Source organism: Arvicola amphibius, chromosome 5 (genome assembly GCF_903992535.2).
Source record: "Arvicola amphibius chromosome 5, mArvAmp1.2, whole genome shotgun sequence".
NCBI classification, from domain to species: Eukaryota; Metazoa; Chordata; class Mammalia; order Rodentia; family Cricetidae; genus Arvicola; species Arvicola amphibius.
This window is the reverse complement of record NC_052051.1, coordinates 153,099,782-153,117,480: the sequence shown is the minus strand read 5'-3', so window position 1 is coordinate 153,117,480 and position 17,699 is coordinate 153,099,782. Positions and strand designations below refer to the sequence as shown.

The 17,699-nt window shown below is 50.4% G+C and overlaps 1 protein-coding gene across 3 annotated transcripts in view; it reads left to right on the top strand.

Annotated features, from left to right (window-relative positions):
- The window catches only part of Nfatc1 (nuclear factor of activated T cells 1), a 108,889-nt gene extending 92,961 nt beyond the window's left edge, over window positions 1–15,928 (top strand). For all 3 annotated transcript variants that reach the window (XM_038330851.1, XM_038330849.1, XM_038330850.1), the window contains exon 10: window positions 14,081–15,928. In XM_038330851.1, the coding sequence (XP_038186779.1) occupies window positions 14,081–14,083 (3 nt within the window). In that variant the 3' untranslated portion in view covers window positions 14,084–15,928. The remainder of the gene's footprint in view (window positions 1–14,080) is intronic.
- Window positions 15,929–17,699: the final 1,771 nt, after the last annotated feature.

The window sequence follows — 17,699 nt, the reverse complement described above, 5'->3', positions numbered from 1 at the left end:
TTCAGGAATGATAACTGAGATTGTCCTCTGGCCTCCAGATGTGTGTGTGTTCACATGTTCATGCACACACAATATTCCCAAGCCTCTTTGCCATCACCGTGGTAGGTCTATGAAGCTATCCGATCTCTGACCCCTCAGGAAGTTGGATGGAGGTGATAAGGAGAAGTTCAGCACCCGAAGTCTGTACAGTGGGTGACAGGAAGGATTGTACTCACTGTCCCCATGAGTCAGGATTAGATCCAGGCTCTTGCTTTGGACCTGAAGGAGCTGAGATTGCAACAAAACAACCACGCTGGATCAGCAGGAGGGCTCCCCAGAGGAGCGCTGTTCCCACCCCAGCTCTCTGCTGGTGTGGGGGCGAGGGCTAGCAATGAAGGCAGAGCTCTGAGGACTAGCTCCTCTTCCAGCCAGGCTGCTAAGGCGTTAGACACTCCCACCCGGGTCCCTGAAACCCATGCTCCGGATGGGGCTGGAGGCCGTCCTAGAGACCATGGTCTTTGGGAGCCAGGGTCCTGCAGTGAGGCCTGGTGTTGGGTCTCACGCTAGTGGCGTGTGTTAGCACACAGAGTCCATTAGAGCAGGTGCACACCAGTCCTGTTGATTTGATTTAGGTCTGAGGAAAGCTCCAGTAATGTGCAATTACAAAGAACTTAATGGCCCTTTATACTGAATGCAACTTCCATGGCACCTAATATACTTTGATGAATTGCTCATTATGTGCAGTGTCGGAATAGCCTCCATAAAGATTAATAATTGGATAATCAATACAAAAATTCAATCTTGGGATTTTTTTTTCACTCCAGGGTCAATATGTGCTCAAGATCGCAGGGTCTCATTTGCCTGCATGCTTCTGACTCTTTCTTCCCGCCCCCTGATTTCTACGCTAGGAATCTGTTTTCCGTCCAGATCCCAGAATAATGAAACAGGGTCTGTGACTGAAGGCTTTGTCAGCGGTGGATGGCAGGGCAGGCTTGCCTTCAAAGTGGCTTCATTTGGGTGAGGAGGGGGCACTCGGGATCCCTGAGGTGTCTCTGTCCTATCACAGGAGCTGTGAGAATACAGGGGGTAAGCTAAGTAGTCTTTTGTAGATGGTCAGAAAGGTAGAGTATGGACATGCGTGTCCTGGGTAGAAGATTACAGGGCGAGAAGTGTCCTGCACTCAGGAGGTAGAGGGTAGCCTGCAGAGTTGGCCAGGGCTGCGGGAGCTCAGAGTTCTATCCCCATGTGCCTGACTGTAGCCCAGGAGGGAACAACTTTGGTAGAAGTTGATGTAAGAAAAGTCCCCTGGCAAAGCATTGTATCTGAACTGATCTCAGGGAGAAGAGCTGGCTTTGTATCCCCCTGGAGCCTGCCAGGGGGTCAGCAGACTCACTGAGTTAGGATGAAGGAGAGGAGGCAGGCTGTGACAATCGCCACTAGAGAAGAGGAGCCATCCTCCACTACACCCAGTGGTGGGAGAGAAAGACAGGGAGCCTGGAGCCGACAGGCCTGTTGGTATGGCAAGTTCTCTCTGGCAGGAACATCTGCATCTAGAGACTGACCAGCCACAGCTTAGTGTTAAGTGGATGTAGACATCAGTGACTGAGAGAGCAAAGGCTGATGCCAGTCAGTGAGTGGGAGAACAAGAAGGCAGAGTCAGGGTACCACCACTGGCCCTGGCTGAGATGGACCTAAGGCCCTGGGAGGCAAGATAAATGGCAAGGTGCTGGACTCACAGGCTGGAGGTAGTGGTGCACAACTTTAATCCCAGTACTTGGAAGGTAGAGGCAGACAGGTCTCTGTAAGTTCGAGGCTAGCCTGGTCTGCATAGCTGGTTCCAGTCTATCCCATGCTACATAGTAAGAATAATGAGACTCTATCTCCAGTTTCTTTATGAAAACAAATAGACAGTTTAGTGGTGCATGACAGTATACTGGCGCCTCAAGGAACAGGGTCATGCTCTCCATCCCTGTGAAAGGGGAATCAGATGGCCACCAAATCCAACCCCAAACTAATGTCCTATAAACTCAGGGTCCTTGCTGTGGACGTGCTAAGATGAACCCACCTATCTGCTGTGCCTCTTGGCTGCATGACTTCACAGGGGCCTTTGCCTAAGAGATATGAGTTACAGCTGTCATAGTCAAAAAGAGTCCTGTAAAAGCCATATTGCTCACCCCAGAGGAGATCTACATGAGTGTCATTTGAATTCCCTTTCCAGTATCTGAGAAAGGTCTAGGCAAGCCATGCCAACTCCCACAGACTCAGAGCAATCGGGCCCAGCTCCTGGCCTCAGGTGACCCATGCTGAGCAGGTAAGCTCAAGTTGCTGCCTCAGGTGGTCCCAGGGTTTGGGACCACTCCAGTGGGTATGTGTGCCAGGCTCTAAAACTGTGGCACAGGAGGGTTGCAACCTCCTGCTTAGCTCGGCCTCTGTAATGGGATTCAGACCCCCGGGAAGCATGCAACCTCAACCCCTCTGTCTGCATCTCCACTCATGGTGTCCTTCCTTCTTCCCTAATACCATCTGCTGCCACATCCCGGAGAATCAGTAAGAATCCCAGAACCTTAGCCAAAATATCATCTTTAGCATTATGATTTCAGTTTTTAAGAAACAAATTCATGGGGCTGGAAAGACGGTTCAGTGGTCAAGAGCACCAGCTGCTCCTCTAGATACCCAACACCTCCATGGCTACTCACAACTGTAAATGACGCCAGTCCCAGGGAATCGGACTTTTGTAGGTACAGCATGCATGTGCTACAGAGGTATACATGCAGGCAAGGCACTCATACATATAAAATAGGAGTAAAAAAATATAACAAATTCATAATTGCTTCCTGGGATTTGGGCAATATTTGGACTATTTGAAGAGGAAAACGTGTTTTCCCTGGGGAATGCGCACTGAGTCTGCATGGAGCAGCTGTAGGATGCTTAGGATATCATGCTGGGACAGAAGGACAGACACGGCCTTAGGCTCTCCTGATCTCTTCTGTGGACACTGCTGTGACATGGATCAGCCAGAACCCATGGGTGTTCTGATTGAGCCCATGCTCATAGGAGGTGTGCAAGGAACACAGTCCTAGTCCCCAGTCCCAGGTTCTGCTCACTGTGACCAGCTGCAGGAGTGGGGAACCTGTGGCTCATGAAGACTGAGGATGTCAAGGTGGTGCCAGCTCCGAGAAGGTTGTGAGCATCGTGCTTACATAGCCTGCCCTGCATGGGGGACAGGGCTCAGTTACATCAAGAGATAGATTAGGAGGTAGGTGTGTTCTGCCAATCATCACTGAATCCTCCTCCCTGAGTTTCGTGTGTGTGTGTGTGTGTGTGTGTGTGTGTGTGTGTGTGTGTGTGTGTAGTGTCAAAGGCAGCCATGGTGTCATTTCTCAGGAGCTAGCACTTCGTTTTTGAGACAGAGTCTCTCCCTGGCCTACGACTTTCTAAGTAGGCCCGTGGCTAGTCAGTGAACCCAGGCATCCTGTCTCTGACTCCACTTCCTCAGCTCTGGGGTTATAAGCACACACCCCAACACATGACTTTTTATGTGGGTTCTAGGGACTTGAACTCAAGTCCTCATGCTTGCATGACAAGCCCACTAGGGACACCTTCCTAGAGCTCCAGGGCCTTCTGGGACAGGTGCTCATCTTCACATGGGACCGTTCCCAGCAAGCATATGACAAACCAGGCAGGTGCCCTCACCTCACACCCACTTCATCTGCCCTGACCCCAAACGCCAAGGCTGCTGGGTCCTTCAGACATCAGATCCTGACCTCTCTCCCTTGCTGTACCATTTTAAAAGTGGCTGCTTCCATACACGAAATGTGGTAGTTACACCTGACAGACTTACTGCATACCTCAGGGAATGTGAGGCTCCAGGTTAAGGTCAAAAGAAGCAGGTCCCACCTCCCCTAAGCAGAAGGAGCAGGCAGCTCGGAGCTGTCCCGTTTGCTGAATGCCTCACACCACCTGCTGCTGGGGTCACTCAGCTGGGGTCTCCCTAGGCTCCAGGTGGAAACCAGGCTACTGGCGTGTGGCTTCTGCATCTTGGTGTGGTCCCTTGACTTTCTCACATATCAAACAGCAACACATGAATCCCACTGTTTCTTTCTTTGTATTGTGAAGGAAGGAGGGCCTAATGTGGCCTTTGTACCCAAGACTCCCCTCTCTCACCAAATGGGCCAGAACAATACGAGGAAGACAAAGTGGGAACTCATGCTGGTCGCTCTCTTCAGGTCCACTAGTTTTATTTTCACTTAAACTTTTTGTTTTCTTTTTTTCTTTCAATTCCTTAAATTCTGTTGAATGGCAATTCCATAATTTGGGGAGATATTATATTTCTAACAACACAAGGAAAGCCCTGGAAAAAAAAAACGTACTTGTTGGTGGTTTAATGATCCTGGTGAGTAATTGCTGAATGGAGCTTGGCACAGATAAAACAGCAGAGCAGATGATATGGAAACATTCTCCAGCCTGCATCAACTGGATGGCCAGGCCTGTGGAATCTCCCGCCACGTGGCCAGCCCCGCTGGAGTTTCCACACGGCTGTCTGCATGCTCGGGAGTTTTCAGGCTAAATAGGGAAGCAGGCTACCTACGGTAGGAAAATCATTCCGTCTTCACGGCTGACAGTCCTGCGTAGTGGCAGCGCCCGCCCGGCAGCGCGAGCCCCGCTCCAGGTGGAGGGTCATGTTTTATTAAAACTGTGACTTGTTGCCACTCAGTCCTTCCACTGTCCCGCTCTCTCCTTCCAGAAATAGCAAGCCCCGTGGCGGTGGCTTATTATGATTAAAAGATAAAAATAAGCGAAGGCTGAGACAGACACAGGACCCCGAGTTAGGACGGCTGCTTACTTTTTAATGAAAGTTGAGAAGCTGTGCTATTTTCACTGCTTCCCAAAGCATCTTCCAGAAAACCAGAAGCGTGGACCACGCTCACCCATGCTGAGGGTGTGCATTTTCCAACTTGAAGTGGCCGTGCATGGCACACGTACTGGAAACCGGTGTCCTCTGCCCGGTTCACAGACACGGCCCCGGAGCCTGCAGGGCTGGGCTGCTGGCCATGGGCAGTTGAGAGCATGCAGACTACTGGGCACAGGATAATGGCAGATCGAAGGGCAGGCTTGTCAAGGAGAGCCCCATCTCTAGGTCGGTGTTCCTCCGCCTTCCCAATGCTGTGGCTCTTTAATACAGTTCCTCATGTTGTGTTGGCCCCAACCAGAAAATCATTTTCTTGCTACTTCATAACTGCATTTCTCCTACTCGTATGAATAGTAATGTAAATATATGGTCTGCAATCCAAAGGGGTCGGGACTCACAGATTGAGAACCACCGCTCTAGGGGGCTGTGCCTCCTCAAGAAATCTAATCTTTCTAGGGGTACAGGCCCTAGCCAAGCCTGGATGGCGCCAGGACGCTAATGGTGGGATAAAAACATCTCTTTCTCCCTCTTCCTACACTCGAACCTCTAATTCACGCGACATTTTTCTTCTTAGCTCCAATCTAGCGCAGTGCTTCATGTAAAAAAAAAAATCCAGTCTGTATGTGCAACATGTAGAAATGTCAAGAACCATGCCTCCTGCCGCTCACTGAGAACCCAAAGTGGCGAAGACGTGTACATAGCCCTGGAAATGAAAGTTGCGGCAGCGGAAATGTGTGTGTACTGAGTTTCAACCACCATTATGACACGCTGCTCTTGTTCCGAGAATCATTATATCGTAAAAGTTCAAAGTGGCAAATGCAAGGTACTTCTTAGAAGTTAGTTATTTAAGAATCGCATTGGGCTTTAGGTATTTCTGGTTCTGCTTACCTAAATCACTATCCTTTTAGATTCCAAACCTAACTTTAGCTAAAGGTTTTAGCTAAAGGTGCATTTTCTGGGGAGGTTAACGAATACTTTTTTGTAATTATCTTTTAGTCATAGGAATGGGAGAGAATGCCCTTCCTGTTTGGTTTTACTCCCCAAAAGGTTATTTTGGCTTCCCTTAAAAATAAAAATATTCTCAATGGCTTGAAGTCTGGGGAAAACATGCATTCTTCTGTCCCTCAGGAAACTGGAGGCAGCAAGTAGCCATTGCTTCTGTGTCAGGGACTTGTTGATGTCGTGTGCCAGGCCGTGTGGGAGGGTCCACAGGACCCCTGCGTGGTCCAGCGTGGGGTTCTGTAAGGATTGTTCAGACTTTGCTTCCCGTCCTGGTTCTGTGGGAAAGATCGAGAGAGCTCTGAGAAAAGCGCTGTCTCCAGAAATGAAGGGTTCCTTTGTGCCTGCAGGCGGCCCTTGCTGAGGGTCCCCAGTTTGTATCACGGGTTCCTGGGGCTAGGTGCACAGCTGCTTTCCTTGTTGGAGCTGGTGGCACTGGTGGAGAGGCAGGGAGTTTGTGTCACGAAGTGAACAGTGTCTGTGTTACGCGGAGATGGTTCTAGATGCCCCGGAAGTGGTGTTTTGACTGCTTTTTGGAAGTATGGCCTTTCTCTCTGCTCAGTAAATATCTTGAATGTGAAAGTAATGCTGAAATTGATGAACCAGAAGTCTAAACTTTTAAGTCTAAGTTCTAAGAACTTAGTCAGTGTCTAAGAACGAGAATCAGGCATCTGAATATCATCAAAAACATTTTTACCTGTCCCTCCCGGTTCCTCATTCCCCAGGCTGAGGGCGGCCCCCTCCCCAGCATGGTGGCATCAACTGGTCTCTTAGCTTATTTGGGTCACTGCTCAGCCTCAGATAGTTCCACCCAGAAAGAGGGACAGATGGACCACGTGGGCATGTGGGTGGCCGTGTAGAGGGGACTCGGCCGTATCCGTTTTGCTGGATGTCATGGCTACATCTGCCAGGAGGCTTATACAGCTAACCTTAGCACTGACCTGAAAGCCCAGCATAGATGTTTGTTCTGATAACCAAGATACACATGCATACTACAGGGAACCTGGAGGATAATGCTCCCAAGTCCGAGGTAAGGCTGCAGAGCTACTTCTGGGTAGCCATTTTGAGCCCCATGCACGGGCTGGGCTGCGCAGTGCGGTTCTGTTCTGCTTTGCATTCTGTTCAGACCTTGTGATTTCCAGTCCACTGCCAGGGCCTTTCCTCATCCTCCTGACAGTCAGTGACTAGAAACTTCACCAGCGAACACTAGCACCCTTGTGACTGTCAGACCCAGAGACGTGGATGAATGTAGTGCGGGCACCATTGCTTTGCCCTGCGGTAACCTGGAAAAGGCTCTGTTCCCTGAGGTAGTCACAGCCAGCCTTCCCACAGCCGTCTGGGTGCTCCCGAGTGACAGTACCACACCCATGGGCCACTTCCCACCTGTCCCTGCCTTCCCTCACCACCTGAGCACCAGCCAGCCTGACCTCTAGGTCAAAGTAAGACTTGTAGTAACATGAGACTCCTGAGAGCCACACAAAATGAGGCCCGTGAGCTGTTCATCCCGTACATGGTGGGCACTCGGTGGATGTTAGATGGGCTATAGGGAGAGCCACACAAGACGAGGTTCCTGGGCTTTTCATAGCGGGCATTCCATGAATGTTCATTGAGTTAGTAGAGAGGCCAGGCATGGTACTCATAGTGGAACTGGGCTGCCATCACTCCTGATTTGACACTCCTGCTCAGAGGCCATTTACTTTCCCGTTAGCTGATGGAAGGACATAAAATATGGGAGACCCCGGGGCCTGCTGCCATCCCCCCCAACCACACGTTTCTCACCATAGCTTTCCCAGGCCCAAGGTGAGTTCTCGGGAGAAAAGTCTTGGATCCTCCACACAGAAGGTTATTTACAAGTTTGAGTGATGCTACCCCTGACCCCAGCCTGCAGACGCTCCCAGGAAATATGTGATAGGCTGGTGCTTACTGCAAACAGGGCCAGGGGATTTTCTCACAAGGTACACGATGAGTTTCAAACATTGCTCCCTTCCTGGGGTTCTTTTGGGCCACCATTCTGATGATGAGGCATCCTGCATTGAGGTGACAAGCTAGACTTCAGAGCCTGGATTTTTCTCTTAGGATAGTCGCTTTCTGCTGCAGCTTCAACACTCAGCAGAGTCCCATCACAGACACACAGACACAGCCCGGGTCAGTTTGCCTAGGGCTGTTGTTAAGGTGTGTGAGGTGGACTGGGTTGAACTCTCCGAGGGCCTGGTTGGAGGATGTCAGATTTTAAAACGAAGCCAGACGCAAAGAAATGGTGCTCATGTCAAGTTGGAGCCTTCTTCTAAAGCTTGCCTTGTCTCAATCCCCACTGCTCCCAGCCAAGAGCAGCCCACCCGACTGAAACCCAAGGTAATGTGAATGTAGTTTCTGATACTGTGCCAGTAGCTTTGCCCAGTGCCAATTGAACTACCTGCTTCTCTGAGGGATTTGTTCACTGGCTGTGTGCCTCATAGCAGGAGAGACACTACCTTAGGGCTGTTTGTTCTTGCAGTGTCCTGGAAAACCAGTGACAGCACGGGCTTTGTGTGGTTCTTCCCTTGTTTACCTCCATCTGCCCACCTGAAGTGGGAGATTTAAGTCCAGGAGAAGGGATTAAAACAAACAAAACAAGCTGGCTTTTTAGCCCAACAGAAGCCCAGTGTCGGAGCTGGTAATGGGGCAAACACCGATGCGCAATGCTTTGTTTCATCTTAAGAGACGCGGGCAGCAGGGAAAGAAAGCAATAGTAAATACAAACATTGCCAAGGAGACAGAACTCTGTGCCCTGGGGAGCTTGGCAAGTTCAAACGGTGAAGATCAGGGATGGCGTGAGAGTGAGTTCAGGAGTGGGAGCTGGCCACAGGATTTCAGAAGCCTGTGACCCACGTTCCCTGCCACCTTCTCATGGGTCCTGGGAGACCAGTCTGGGCTTTTCATGAGTTTCCTAGTGAAGGAGATTTTTAAAATTCACGTCTAACCCTGTGGACTTTGCAGTGGGAACCCAGGCAGCAGAACCAGAGGACAGTGGGACCCTGATGCCCAGACCCAGCTCCATAGACTACAGTGGTTGGAAAATAAAGGCCACCAGTCCCCATGTGGCTTCTGTGGTCTCTCCCTGACAGAGATGGTTACTTCAGAACCTGCCTTATTCCTTCCCATGACTGCTACAAGGATCCCCCAAATACAGACTGAAGCCTAAACTCCACAAAGGGTGTGTAAATGGTGGGCCAAATAATTCTTCATTTCTTAAAGTTTGACTTAAGACCCCCTTGGACAACTTTAGAAACTAAGAATTCAACCATGTCAGACAACTTTGCCTAAAAGCTTTGTCCTTCAAAGGACAAAAGAGAGGTGGCAACAGGCATGCTCTCATGAACCGTTGCTGGTTTGCAGTGTTCCCTGCACAGATGCACAAAACCCACAAGTGACCAGAGATGCGAGCTCTGTCTCTCATGGGCACCTGAGATTCTCCTGCCGGTTTTCTGAAAGGCACTGAAAAAAGAAGACACAGCTACGTGCACATGACTGCCTCACTGGGGAGGACCTCACTGCCTCACTGGGGAGGACCTCACTGCCTCACTGGGGAGGACCTCACTGCCTCACTGGGGAGGACCTGACTGTCTCACTAGGGGAGGACCTCACTGTCTCACTAGGGGAGGACTTTACTGTCTCACTGGGGAGGACCTCACTGCCTCACTAGGGGAGGACCTCACTGTCTCACTAGGGGAGGACTTTACTGTCTCACTAGGGGAGGACCTCACTGTCTCACTAGGGGAGGACTTTACTGTCTCACTAGGGGAGGACCTCACTGCCTCACTAGGGGAAGACTTTCTGCCTTGCTAGTAAGTTGCACAACTCGTAGGTGACTAGCCACGAAGCCTCTCTGCAGAACTTGGAAGACCCTCACTAGGAGTTATAAGAACTGTGAGCACAGGTGGAAGACTATGCGGGCACTTTGAACTCTTTGGCTCTTATACTTGAGAAAGAAATTGCTGACTTTCTATTTTGCTCAATTCCAGGCATGCACTCGGGGGTGGGGTGAGTGTGGGGTGTAGATAAGATTCACAGGGACACACGCAGCCTGTGGGCACATCCCGGGTTACTGTAGCAATTCAAAGTGCCACACACATGCTTGAGAGAGAGAGAGAGAGAGAAAAGCAATAGTTTCCACCTTAGGAGCATTTTAGAGAAAAATCAAATATAAGGGAAAAAACCCTTCTTACTTATTAAATTGAATTGTGGTCTAACAGTTTGCCACATCCTGTCGAGGGACATCTGACTGAGTGAGCAGAGGTTCCTCTTTCAGGCAAGTCGTGAGGGTCACATGTCACCTGCAGTTCAAAACACCTCTATAAAGAGAAGCCTCCGTGTCAGTGGAAAAGCTGAATAAGAAGATGGAAATTATCAGTGGAGAGAAGACTCGGTGGGAACTCGTGGGTGGCATCACCACAGCTGTATCAGAGAGAAAGCCACCCCGGAGGAACCAGCAGAGCCAGGGAAACGTGGGCTGATGGGGACCCAGAGCGGTGACCTCATGGAAGAGAAAGTGGTGGCAGGAAAAGAACAGGGGGGATCGAGTTGTTGGTCAGCCATCTCCACCAGCTCAGAGGTGTCCTTTACCCACCTATAAAATGGACGTGTGGACGACGTCACAGGCTGTATCACAGACATGTCTGTAGAAAAATGTACCCTTCTGTCATATTAATAGCAGAGTGGCATGTCACCTACTGTCTGTCCCAGCAGTATGGACAGTTGTCCGGAGTGCGGCTAGAAAGTAGCCCTCCATCTTGCCTGTCCATCAGTTGCCACCTGACCTGCTCAGCTCCATGGGCAGCTTTGGAAAAGCTCTTTATATGGGAGGGTGTTTGTGCTTGTGGAACTAACTGGACATTGCGAGCCTGTCAAATGCTGGGACACACCTCCAGCCCACAGCGTTAGGGCAGGGAAGCTGGTCAGACCCTGAAGGCGTACAACAACAGGCGCCCACAGGGACAGGCCTTGAGCTCTCCAGAGATCTCGGTGGAAGCCCCAAACAAGACTGAGAAAGCAAAGCCGACTGCTGCCTCCAGTGGGAGACCCCTGCGGCTGAAGACCACTGAGTAATTTCCCCTCCCTCCTGAGGGCTCTCCCTTTGAGACTCAGGTGCCCCAGTGGGCTGCAGGGGGAAGCCCACATCTCATGTTTCTTCCTCTTTTACCTTTAAAGCATTTTTTTTTTTTTGTGGTCTTGCCAGGCCCATGAGTAACTAGAAGATTCTCAGCTGCTTTTTAATGTCTCCGACACAGGTCATCATCCTTAACCCTTGGAACTCCCATGCTCACAATTGCTTTTCCGATCTTTCTGTCCCGTTTTTATTACTCCTCAGATCTCTCTTGTGGTCCGTCATCACTCTGCCTGAGGCCACGTAGTTATTCCTCCAACATCCCCCTCCCATTGTTAGGGTCCCTCAGGCTTCTCTCTTAAATCATCTTTACCCCTCAGAGCTCCTTTATATCTTTTATATCTTAGTATTTCTTGAACCTTCTTTCTCTCAACGTCAGCCTTACTCCTCCATTCTCTTTCCGTGTGTGTGTGTGTGTGTGTGTGTGTGTGTGTGTGTATGTGTGTGTGTGTGTGCGCGCGCACGCGCACTGTATGTACACACACATGTGTGAGTACATGCCTGTGGCACACAGGGAGGCTAGAGGAGGATTTGGATATCCTGTTCTGTCGGTCTCCATACCATTCCCTGGAATTGAACTAGGAGCTAGACCAGCAGCCAGCAAGCCCCAGGGATCCTCCTGCCTCTGTAGCCCACAGTGCCGGGATTACAGGTGTGTAGTAGCCACACCTGGCTTTTTACCATTATTGCTGGGGATTTGCACTCAGGCCCTGACCCTTGGACACTAAATGCTCCTACTCACCTTGTCCCCAGCACCTCCCATCCTTCATTATTACTCCCCAACCCTTCCTTGCTCTCCCCATCCTTAGTGTTCCTTAGATCTCCTTCTGTTCCTTGGTTTCCCGTTCTCCTCAGCATTATCCTTTACTCCTCCCTTTCTCGTCTGTTACTGTGCTTCAAGCTCCTTTTCACCATGAAGCCTTGCCGGTGGAACGGTCAGTCTGTTGTTCAATCTGTCCTACAATTTGAATGAGCAGTAAAACGCTGGTTCCCTTAATGTAGTATGTCTGAATGGTGCCTCGCTTCTTGTATGGAGCCTGTCTAAAACGTATTTGGAACCCCTGGAATTGCTTCTGCCCTATCTCCCAGTCTTGGCATTTCGTACCCCACAGACATCTCTCCCAGCCCCACGTGCCCATCTGCCACTCAGAGATGGTCACCCATCCAGAACCCCAGGTGGAGTGTTTGTCTTGACTCCGCCCTTACCTGGGAACCCAGTCTGGGCAGTGAGCACCCAGAGCCCTAATGCACATAAGACTTGGGGACAGTGTAATACAGATGGGACACCCTGGCAGTCAGGCACAGCTGTCTGTCACCGGAACAAAGATGGGTGTGGCACAGTGGAGGGGCCTGTGGCTTGTCTCCACCTCTGCACAGAGCTCTGAGCTTCAGCAAGGGTCTAAGCCCTTCTGACTTGACCCCCCCTCCCAAGAAATCCTAATGTCAGGCAAGCCTTTTTCCACCGAGAGAGAGAGAGAGAGAGAGAGAGAGAGAGAGAGAGAGAGAGAGAGAGAGAGAGAGAGAATGAAATTTGTGGTGTTAGAGCAGATGGTGCGGCTCCAACATGAGGGCTACACAGGGAAAGGGAAAGAAGAATTCAAGCCTCTTGTCCTGAGGTGTCCCTGCCGCGGAGCCGAACAGGAAAGCTCAGCCTAAGGAGGTTGTCGAGAGAGCCCTGAGAAAAGCCGTGAGACTAAGAAGGGATTCAGGAAGGACATGTGACAGTGGCTTCCACTGAACAGAGCAGACGGCCCTTGGTCCCCCCCAGGGGACCCTGCTGCCCGGCTGCTTCTCAGGGCCGTGCAGTGGCCCCGCACCCACACCCCAGTATCATGGAAAATGTTGGTAGCTACCAGTGCGCACTCCAGGGACAAGTTGAATCCTGATTGCTGGTCCCAGACCAGCCTGCGAGCACCTGGGCCTTGTTATTCCTCATTAGTGGCTGTGAAGTCACAGGGCCAGAGGGAGCCTGCCTGCCTTCTGGTATTTTCCACACTAAAGACTGAGCCCTCTCCACAATGTGCTGGGCCCTGTGGTCAAGCATCGATCCTGGATCTGCACTGCCCCATGAAGCTGGCCAGGAAGCAGCCGTGGTTCATCTTTGCGAGTGTGACTCTGGAGGGAACAGCCTGAGGAACGGCAGGGGAGTCCGGGAGTGGCAGCAGCCCTGGTCTAGGGAGCCTTGCTCTTGTAAAGTTCTTGCCAAGGCAGCCCCTTTAGGGCGAGCCTGAACTGTTTGCCACCAGGCTTCCTTCTGCTATCAGTTCCCATGACACAGTTCCTGGTTCCGCCAGTTGCGTTTTATTATTGTTATTCTTAAAACTATTGCTGGGGAAGGGGTGTTGAAAGGCAGTTTAGGGAAGGGAGTGGTGATGAAGCACACGCCCCCTGATGGCTCCAGGAAGCGTCCTCAGACAGGCTGGGGCCTCCATCCCTGAGCTCCAGGGGCTTATCTAGGTGTGGGGCGGGCGCTCCAGCCCATGGGGAAGGGAAGCCCGGGTGGTTCCCTGACGTCAGCGCGGGTGCCCTGCCTTCAAACTCTGTTAGAAAATGGGACGTGGTGACAGCCGCCCAGTGACATTTCCTATCTCAGTGTGGATCAGGTGGCTGGGCTGAGAGGCAGGGCGGAGAGGGAGAGAATGTTGTGCTGTTTGCTGGCCACAGCCTTTCCGAGGTTCTCTCATTTCCTGCCCATCTGCCAAAAACCACACGCTGATAGTGGCCATCACTGGCTTGTGGGGGCCGCTGTGACTTGACCCTCTTCAGAAAAACAAATGAAGCATCCCAAACAAAGGGAGGTCCCCCCAACCTTCTCTCCCAGCCTCTGAGTACACTCCACGGGATGTTGTAGTGTGTCAACATCTTGTCGTTCAAACTTAGGGACGTCCTGGAGTTGACTCCTGCCCTGGAGAAGGTGTTCTGGGCCATCTCAGCGTCACAGACTGAATATGACCAGTTAGAAATGTGTTGTTGGCATTCCCTGCTCTTAACTTGGAGGTTGGCAATAAGGGACCGTTTCCCTAATACTCTCTCCTCTCGTTTTCTTGCAGTAAATGAAATCATACGCAACGACCTCTCCAGCACGAACCCCCACTCCTAATTCAGCGCCTCAGAGCTGGCAGAAGCTGTGTGGAGCTGGCTCGGTGCAGACAACTGGGCTTCAGCGAGCGAGACTTTGCTGAAATAAACTGAACCCACATCTGGTACCACTCAGAAATCCCAACTTACCGATTCTAGGAGCTTATGTCTGAAGAAGTAACTCTCTAACAAGGATGGAGCAGAAGAGGAGGCCACTGCAACTCCTGAGAGAAAAGTCATCTCAACGGAAGAGAAGAGCTGGCCTCTGGGGCCAGGAGCAGATGCTGGCCCACGAAAGAAGGGCCTGTATGGCAGACTGACCCCAAGTCTGACCCTCCTGCCTACCGGAGTAAAACACTGGAAGTGCCTTATTTCATCCAACCACCACACCAGGGCATTGTGAAAGCAAGCGTTGAGTTTTCTACCGTGAGAGAATTTGTAGGAGCCAAAGCTATTTTAAAAACAAACAAACAAACAAACAACACTTTGTTAGGAGCCTTTATCCTTTGTATTAACTGATAGGTTTCTGGTGAGCCATGGCTTCCTATTTATTTCTGACTTTGCTGGCTGTCCTGCGAAGTTTGCCTGCCGTATCCAGTGCGTTCCAGAGGTCTTCCAATGGTCATCTCGGCTCTTTCCTAGTCAGCTCCGTCCGTGTGACTAAAACCACAGCTTTGTTAATAATAGCATGCTGAGCTTTTTGTTCTTAATCTGGCTTCCAACACAGCACAAGGAAGTTGAACGGCACAAGACAGGGGTCCTGGACAGAACAAAACCTACCGGCTACAGGACAGAACCTTGTGTTTGCATGCATGTACATAGAGGCGTATATTTATGTATAGATATTCAAGAACGGAGATGGTGATGACCAGTCCAAGCCCGGCGGGGGCTCCCGTGTTAGCAATAATGAGTGTCCACCTTGAGATGCACCTCAGAGTCCAGACCCGATTTTCCAGCACCTTGCATCAATGTCCGTCGCCCCTGCACAGGCAGGTGGCATTTTCCTATCTCAAGTAGTTACCGAGCGCTCTAGACGTAGGAGAGCTGTGCTCAGATGAGATGCCCATGGCTACTGAACGGCCAAGTCTGAAGGTGGTTGGTTGTAAATAACCGTTACAGAAGGAGTGTAATATATTTGTTCAATTATAAGATTATTATTTCACAGAAGCCTTATAGCTCTCTGCTTCATCTAAGAATACAATTACCAAAAACGATGTTTCTGTATGCAGTCTGTGGATAGTGTGTTTTCAGGTTAGTTTCTGGTAACAGATAGGCTGGTGTCGGCTGTGTGTAATTAGCTGCTTATTACAGTTACTAGCAGTGACCTATTATTTCTTATAACCAAAAAGCATGGTTTAATTAAAACATGTTTAATGATTGTGCCTTAGGAGTTAATGCCCCCTTCTGGAACATGCCTGAATTGCACCTGTGGGTGGACGTTGTAAGTTAGTCACAGACGAAGTCATGACAGGAAAAGCTCTCTCATAGGAAGGAAGATGCATCTTTAGAATGTTCGTCTGTAGATGGTGTCTTACCTTTCCCCAACTCTCAGAAAGAAACAAATGTCTGAAAGCCATATCGAACGTTTTTACACGACTGTGAAGAGCTGACGTGCGCCACCTTGTACACACACAGCTCCTGGTCGCCTGCAGGCTGCCTCCTGCCTGCATCTAGTATGTATCTGTGTTTGTTAGCATCATGGAGTTGCATGACCCATTCTTAGTAGACTGTCGTATGAAAGCAAGCGTTGGATATTTGTGTCAGCTATCTTTGTAGTTAGAAAATGGATCTCCAATAAAGCAGTATTTTTTTTCTTTTTCTCCTTCGTGGCTGGACAGTCTGTGCGGGAGTGAGTATGGGTCGCCACGCTTTCTTCTGTATTGCACGTGAACATGAGGACCTGTGACAAGTGCTTTATGAAGTGGAGCTGGCTGTTCCTGTGTCGTCTGAGCACAGGAAAAAGCGTGTCTCCCCTTCCGGAAAGGAACGAGTGGATATGTGGTGGTGTTCTTAGGCACTGTAAACAAAGCACTTCAAAAATGCTCATCCAGGCTAGGTGGGGAAGGAACTTCTGCTTATGCCAAATACTTTCACTTAGAGAGACTCTGGGTGAGGCTCTGGCCACCCACATGCTCACTGGTGATTGGGCAAGTTGCTTAATCAAGAGAGGGCTTGTGCTTTAGTTGACATGGCCAGTGCCTTCTCTCTCCTCTCGTTCTACCCTGCTCTCCTCCCCCACACAGACTTCCCTTTAAGCTCTGGTGAGAAACCATATTGAGATACTCACAGACCAAGGAGACACGGGACAGCTATAGTATAACTGACCTTAAGTATCTCTGAAGCAATATTCTGTGCCCAGGACTTGAATGCCAAGGTTCTTGGTCCTTTGCTGAGAGTTTACAGATCCACTTACAGCACGAGAGAAGCTACCCTAATGTGATGTGCATGTGTCCACCCCGTCAGGGTGCTGCCCCAAGCTCATGGGACCTGCCCATGGAGGATAACAAGAAAGGAATAGAGGATGATGTGGGAGAAGATGGCAGTTTATTGTATTCAGAATCCTTGCCCTGTGGCTGAATGTTGAGTCTCAGATCCAGGATGCTGGCTCTAAGGGAGGCAGCAGACTCGTGTGTCTGCTGAACAACTCTGAAGCTACTGCTCCCTCACTGCACTGGGAACTGGGATGGCTGGGCTTTGAGCGTGGTGGCTTTGTGCAACCTAGGATGCTGGGAGTTGTCCTTATCAGCATGTGCTTTGTAAAGTCCCACCCCCCCATCCCAACAGTAGAATCTTCTAGCTCCCCTAGTACAGACAAATTTACAAAATTATGGATGGATTCCGCCCAGGGAGATGGGCTTCTGGAAATAGCACTGTTAGTTTTTTTTAACCTGGGTTGATTTTGATCAGTGAGGAAATGCTGAAGTGTCCCTGGGCTCACTTGTAGCAGGGAAGTTGTGCGGGTTCGCAGGAAGCAATCGGAGCGGTTGTGTGTGGCCCTCATGTCTCCCTGAACAAGGCTACAGCTCTCGGGAAGTGGAGGTGGGTAGGAGAGGCCGCAGCTTAACTGGGATGGTTGGGTCCTCTGGAGTACTTCCATGCTCTGCTGGATACTGGCTTCCCATAGTGTCTGTCCTCAGTGACCAAAACTACTCAGGGGCCTTAAGGACAGGTGGATTTCCTTAGACTCGTTGAATGTGAGAGAGAAACAGCAGCACAGAGCAACCCCACATCTGCTTCATTTCTGAACTAGGACTTCAGGTGAAGACTCTGATTTGTATACAATTTGTCCTCATGATCCAATGCAGATGTGCTGGGGTCCAGCTGCCTACCCTGGGGTCTCCCAAGCTGGGTAACAATGTTTGACTGAGAGTACAGTTAATCGGTCCCTGTTGATGGAGGCCATCCTGGGGTCTGTGACCTCACCCGTGAGCACCACCGCAAACCTCCTGCTTACTTCCATGATTAGACTGTGGGCAGGCAGATGTGGATGAGCCGGTCTCTTGCCAGTGCCAGTAAAGTGTGTGCAAAATTTGTTCCCCATAGAAGAGGTAAAGAACTCTTACAGAAGTGTCTCTGTGTCTCTGTGTGTGT